Source organism: Oncorhynchus keta, chromosome 14, assembly GCF_023373465.1.
Source record: "Oncorhynchus keta strain PuntledgeMale-10-30-2019 chromosome 14, Oket_V2, whole genome shotgun sequence".
Classification (NCBI taxonomy): Eukaryota; Metazoa; Chordata; class Actinopteri; order Salmoniformes; family Salmonidae; genus Oncorhynchus; species Oncorhynchus keta.
This window is the reverse complement of record NC_068434.1, coordinates 27,626,546-27,633,012: the sequence shown is the minus strand read 5'-3', so window position 1 is coordinate 27,633,012 and position 6,467 is coordinate 27,626,546. Positions and strand designations below refer to the sequence as shown.

General features: G+C 43.5%; 1 protein-coding gene across 1 annotated transcript; it reads left to right on the top strand.

Annotated features, from left to right (window-relative positions):
- The first annotated feature begins 2,401 nt into the window (after positions 1 to 2,401).
- Positions 2,402 to 5,904, top strand: fzd10 (frizzled class receptor 10). The gene is made up of 2 exons (XM_035785483.2): positions 2,402 to 3,203; positions 3,470 to 5,904. Exons 1-2 carry the CDS (start codon positions 3,192 to 3,194, stop codon positions 5,222 to 5,224), a joined length of 1,767 nt encoding a protein of 588 aa, XP_035641376.1. The 5' UTR covers positions 2,402 to 3,191; the 3' UTR covers positions 5,225 to 5,904.
- Positions 5,905 to 6,467: the final 563 nt, after the last annotated feature.

Below are 6,467 nucleotides of genomic sequence, written 5' to 3'. Positions count from 1 at the left end.
TATTTATGTTCCTGCTCCGTCCAGACATTGCGCACCAACAGCTGAAATGCCACCAGTGAGATATGCAGTGCTAAACCATTTAGGCACGCTGGTGCCATGTTTCTCATCTTGCCCGAACACATTTTTTTAAAGCACTATTTACTTGTGATCTGGATTTCACCCTAGGTGGAAACCATGGGCAGACGAGGGTATAAATCTCCCAACTAAAGACTTTCACAAGGTAATGTGAGTTGAGCTATGAGGGATCTGGTGTCACAGACACTCCGGAGGGGCCCTCCATATCCTTCTCTCTCTGTCATGCCACCCTGCTGCAGAGGCCCTCGCCTCAACCATGGATCCATGCTGCTAGACTACATGTGGTTCACTTTGAGGTCCATATCACCGCAGTAGTAACCACTCTCCCAAACTAGCAGCACTGTCATAGTAGAATAGTCACAATCAGCGAGAGAGACTAAGGAAAGCTAAAATGTCTTCAAGGGCATATCCAACGGACATGGTTTCTCTATCATGTACAGTTACATGCCATAGGGGATTGCATGTAGTGATTGTAGTGGGTGTGAGAACAGGTGCTGAGATAATGCTAAGCTAATACTGTTCCATCCAGGCTCATAATAGCCCCCCTTTATTACCACAGACAGAGATCAGTAGCCTACATTATCTTCATAATCAGTTAATTAAAAAAAGAGACATCGAAACTGAACTGAACCTAACGGAATCTCTTCTGAGATAAGTTTAACGGGAGACATCATTAAAGCCTCACCAGACAGACTCTTCCCATCACTACCTGTCTGAAACTAAAACAGACAAAGAGACAAATAACAGCCACCCTACGCTAATCATTGGCACTATGACACTACCAGAAGATGACTGCTGGGGTTAGGCCTGAACTGTGGTATGCACTGACAGCTCCTAGTGGTAACCCAGGCCTCTCCTCAGTGACAAGATCAGATGCAGATCAAATCAAATGTATTTATAAAGCCCTTCGTACATCAGCTGATATCTCAAAGTGCTGTACAGAAACCCAGCATAAAACCCCAAACAGCAAGCAATGCAGGTGTTGAAGCACCTTGATGATGAATCAACTCCAACAAGACTGAAATGGCTTTGTATCAGTGTTTCTCCTTCAGGCGCTTTCCTTTCGTCATAATCCACCCATTTACAATTGAGAACTAAGATGTTCTCACAGGTCATTATAGAATGGTTATAACCGATTTTCAGACATCCTCTTTTATTGAAATAATAAACAGTATCATTTTGTGAAATAAATGTGCAAACAATCAGTTTTGTTATGATAGGATTTTCTAACGGAAAGAAGACTGATTTAAAATCAATCATGATGTAAAAGCTCTAGGCCTATATATGGGGCAGCAGGTAGGCTAGTGGTTAGAGAGTTGGACTGGTAAACAAATGGTTGCTAGATTGAATCCATGAGCTGGTAAAAATCTGCCGTGCTGCCCTTGAACAAGGCAGTTAAACCCACTGTTCCTAAGCTGTCATTGAAAATAAGAATTTGTTCTTAACTGACTTGCCTAGTTAAATAAAGGTAGGAAATGATGTTGATTATAAACACAGGAGAAAAGCTTGAAACATGCTAGCATTTGTGTAAAGAAAAATAAGTACAGGTCCAACTGTGTGATAATGGGTTTGAAAGTATCTTATAAAATGTTTTATGGTGGATTGTGAAAAGTGTCTGGTAAAATGTATAAGAGCTGGAAATGAAGTGTTGTAAATGACTGAATAGTAAATTGTGAAAAGGTTCCTACTTAGGAGGGAACAGGTGTGTTCAATGGAAGGTTGTAAGCAGCTTTTTGACTAGATTGGTCAAGTGGAAATATTACTGCACTTTGTGTGTATGTCTCTTTTAAATGGACATACATGTGCAGACATTAAAAGCAGCAAAGATCCCTGAGGACTAATGTGAATATTTACATGTATGCCTGAAGGTGGCTATATGGAGAAATTATAAACAGATGTCTGAGTCACTAAAAGCCTACTTAATGCTAAACATGGAGTTCATTCTAAGTACCTCCTGAGCATAAATCCCTTGTATACTGAATATGGATTTTACTGTAGTTCATTTCCACACGAAACAATATAACCTATTCCTGAAACAATTATGAATGGGCTATTCGGTGATGAAATGGGGATCTACATAGCCTACATCAGGTCACAGCCTATAATTATGTTGGAAATAGAAGGAAAACATGATTCACATTGTATAGGCTAGTGGTTGCTTTAGTGGTTTTTAACTTGTTGCTTTTTGTCAACACGTTAACGCACTATCCGACTCACAAAAGAGTTAAGGGGAATTGAGAGAGAAAAACTCTTCTCAGCCTCATTCTATTTTCCCACAATGCACGGACCGTGAAAATTGTCATTTGTGGCAAAGAAAAGAACACATCTATCTCGAGTGGAAAGATACAGAAAGCCAGTTGGTTTATCTTTGGGTATGTTTTGTGTCTGCATATACCTGCGCTGGAACGTGTTAAATTCGGACACTTTTCTATCTAAAGTTTTAGTCGGAAATGGGGCAAATAGCCAATGAGTAGTTTGCTGCGAACAAGCTCTAAAATGCTGTGATGGTTGGTCTACTCTACAGGCTGTTCCGCACCATTTCAAAAAAATCACCGTGTCAGTTTCATCTTTCTTATGTAAAGTAGCTGTCTTTGAAGGCGGATCTTTTGGCAGGTTAGCCCAGGACAGTTGCAACGACAAGCTCAAACGAGAAATGCCACCAACCAGTCCAAACTGAATAGGTCTGTCTCTGGAGTGGTTAGTTAGGAATAGACCTCAACTCTGTTTTAGTTAATTAGGTTACTACACCGTTTGCGTGGATTTATCGTACGCATTTAGGCTACTCAAACGCGGTGCAAGAGGAAGAGCAATTTAGTTGAGTTGGTAAATGACAGACTGGTTCCATTCGCGCTGCAGGACCGCATTTTAATGTCTATGTGCAGGACAGAGACAGGAGGATTCCGACCTGACGTTGTTGAAACCGAGGAGTACTGTCCCTTAACGCACTTTTAGAAGCTCTGGAACGTTTGTTTGGATCGGAACACTTTTTATCCAATTAGAAAAAGAACCAAGGCAGACCAAAAAAATTGTGCAACGGACTAGGCACAACTACAGTAAATGCATTTAATCTCTTAACATGTTGGATTTTTCTGGAACAAATTGATACACTTCAAAACATGGACATTATGGTAAGCGACCATTATTTTAAAAGAAAACGATGTACACTTTTTTTGTAATTGTCTTTGGAGTTAAATTGTAATCAAAGGAATTAGACGTACACGTAAAAAGGGGAAACAATGGTCTTTTCATAGACAATTGTGAGTTTTCATCCACAGTTTTGCACATTCATAAAAAAATAAGCTACACAAATATTTTTAGTGGGCCTTTCCTGTATAGACGCAACTTCTGATTTATCGTAAGTGACATTTTATCTTAAATTTTTTGCCACTAAAAGGTTCAAAGAGGAGAGACTATGCATTCCACTGCTAAACTGAGCCTTATCAATGTGCTACTGGTCTGTCTGAGTGGTGGCTGCTCAGCCATCAGCTCCATAGACCCAGATCGGCCGGGTGAAGGGAGATGTCAACAGATTGTCATCCCCCTATGTAAGGACATTGGCTACAACATGACAAGGATGCCCAATCTGATGGGCCACGAGGACCAGAATGAGGCAGCTATCAAGCTACATGAGTTTGCCCCTCTCATAGGGTTTGGATGCCACACTCACCTCAAGTTTTTTCTCTGTTCACTGTATGCACCTATGTGCACGGAGCAGGTATCCACCCCAATCCCTGCCTGCAGAGTGATGTGTGAGCAGGCCAGGCAAAAGTGCTCCCCTATCATGGAGCAGTTCAACTTCCGCTGGCCTGACTCCCTGGACTGCTCCAGACTACCTACTAAAAATGACCCCAACAACCTCTGCATGGAGGCCCCCAACAACGGCTCAGACGAGCCCCCCAAAGGCTCCCACACCCAGCGTCCTGACTTCAGACTTCAGCGGCCCATGAAGGAGACGGAGAGCAAGGAGACCTGCAGTAACCCAGGCAAGTTCCACTATGTGCAGAAGAGTGAGTCCTGCGCCCCCAAGTGCTACCCCAAAGTGGATGTGTACTGGAGTCAGGGAGATAAGCAGTTCTCTCTGGTGTGGATGGCTATCTGGTCCATCCTCTGCTTCATCTCCAGCTCATTCACTGTCCTCACCTTCCTCATTGACCCCCAGCGATTTAAATACCCCGAGAGGCCTATCATCTTCCTCTCCATGTCCTACTGTGTCTACTCTGTGGGCTACCTGGTCCGTCTGTTTGTGGGAGCAGACAGTATCGCCTGTGACCGGGACAGTGGGGTCCAGTACATCATCCAGGAGGGACTGGAAAGCACGGGCTGCACCATCGTCTTCCTCATCCTCTACTACTTCGGCATGGCCAGCTCCCTCTGGTGGGTCATCCTCACACTCACCTGGTTCCTGGCTGCAGGGAAGAAGTGGGGCCACGAGGCCATCGAGGCCAACAGCAGCTATTTCCACCTGGCGGCCTGGGCCATCCCAGCCATCAAGACCATCATGATCCTGGTGATGAGGAAGGTTGCCGGGGACGAGCTGACGGGAGTGTGCTACGTTGGCAGCATGGACGTGAAAGCTCTCACAGGCTTTGTGCTCATCCCACTCTCCTGCTACCTCATCATCGGCACCTCGTTCCTGCTGTCGGGTTTCGTGGCTCTGTTCCACATCCGCAAGATCATGAAGACGGAGGGGGAGAACACGGATAAACTGGAGAAGCTGATGGTACGGATCGGAGTGTTCTCCGTCCTCTACACTGTGCCTGCCACCTGCGTTATCGCCTGCTACTTCTACGAGAGGCTCAACATGGACTACTGGAGGAGCCTGGCCGTGGAGCAGAGGTGTGTTGACAGCAGCAGGAACAATGCAGAGTCTGAAGAGTGTGGTATGAAGAGCTCCATCCCGGCCGTGGAGATCTTCATGGTTAAGATCTTCATGCTGTTAGTGGTGGGCATCACGAGTGGCATGTGGATCTGGACCTCAAAAACACTGCAGTCATGGCAGAATGTGTTTAGCAGGAAGCTGAAGAAGAGGACTAGGAGGAAGGCTGCCAGTGTGTTTACAAGCAGTGGGCCTTACATCAAGCCTCACCCAGCACTGAAAGCGCACAACACAAAGTATGAGCCTACCAGGCCCCCTCCTACATGCGTATGAGCTGGCGCTCCCACAGACAGTCTGCGAAACCAAAATCCTTCTAAAGCCCTTACCTAAAACAGACTTATTTTGTTCATATTTATTTTAAGTATTTTTTTGTTATCTTGATCCATCTCAAGCTACAAGGACAGCCTTTGTTTCAAATATCTGCTACTCCTGGAACCACTTATCCATTTAAGAACATGATAGAGGAAAAACACTTTTTGTTTACAAGACAAAGAAATTGGAATAAACCATTTGGATGTGCAATAGATGTTTTCCTTAGTGGCAAAAAAAAGACAGTACTGTAGAAAAAGATGAAAGACAATGAAAAGACTCTGACAAAAGGGAGTGAATGGTCTGGGAGATGGAGACCCTTTAGTGTTGCGTTGTGTGGCTTTTTAATGGAAATCAAGGCAGTGCCACATGTTTGGACTGAAGTGAGAAAGCAGCTGTTGAAAGGGGCTCAGGATTGCATGGACTGCCTAATGTGACGCAAAATCACGCCACAAATAAATCAACAAGCACTGGACATCGCAAAAGTGACTATTTGTACAGACAGTTTTCCTGTTGTTGTATCTTTGCTGTTTTATAGCACAAGGGAGCATTTGTATATATTTCTTGAAGTTCATATTTTATAAAAAAAATAATAATAATAAAACATTCCAGTTTTAAATGTCCAAAACTGGAACTGTATATTATAACTGTGTGGGTTTTATATGTCATGTGAATGAGTTCACAATGGGTTTTTACAAAAAGCACATTTCTCAATGACATTATTACATTGGACATTTGAAGATAGTCATCACTAACCATTGATGTGAAAGTATGGAATATTTCAATCATCCACTGGTGTGTGTGTGTGTGTGTGTGTGTGTGTGTGTGTGTGTGTGTGTGTGTGTGTGTGTGTGTGTGTGTGTGTGTGTGTGTGTGTGTGTGTGTGTGTGTGTGTGTGTGTGTGTGTGTGTGAGAGAGCGTGTGTAGCATTGCACACACTTGACTTACGGTATCTCTCTTTTGAGAGGCTTATGCTTTTAATTACATAGACAAATTGGTGTTTGATGTTAGCCTTGTGAATACTCTGACTTCTGTTGATACCTGATAGAATGGAGTGCGCTCTCAATGAAGTACATACAGGATGAAGAAACAATGGCATCTGTACACGTCTGTTTTAATTGTTGAAAAGGAAAGCATCATGGGTAATCCAGAGCCCGCTCCCTCCATAGCGCATTTATTAGAGAGCACTAATAGAAAAAAGTTTGAT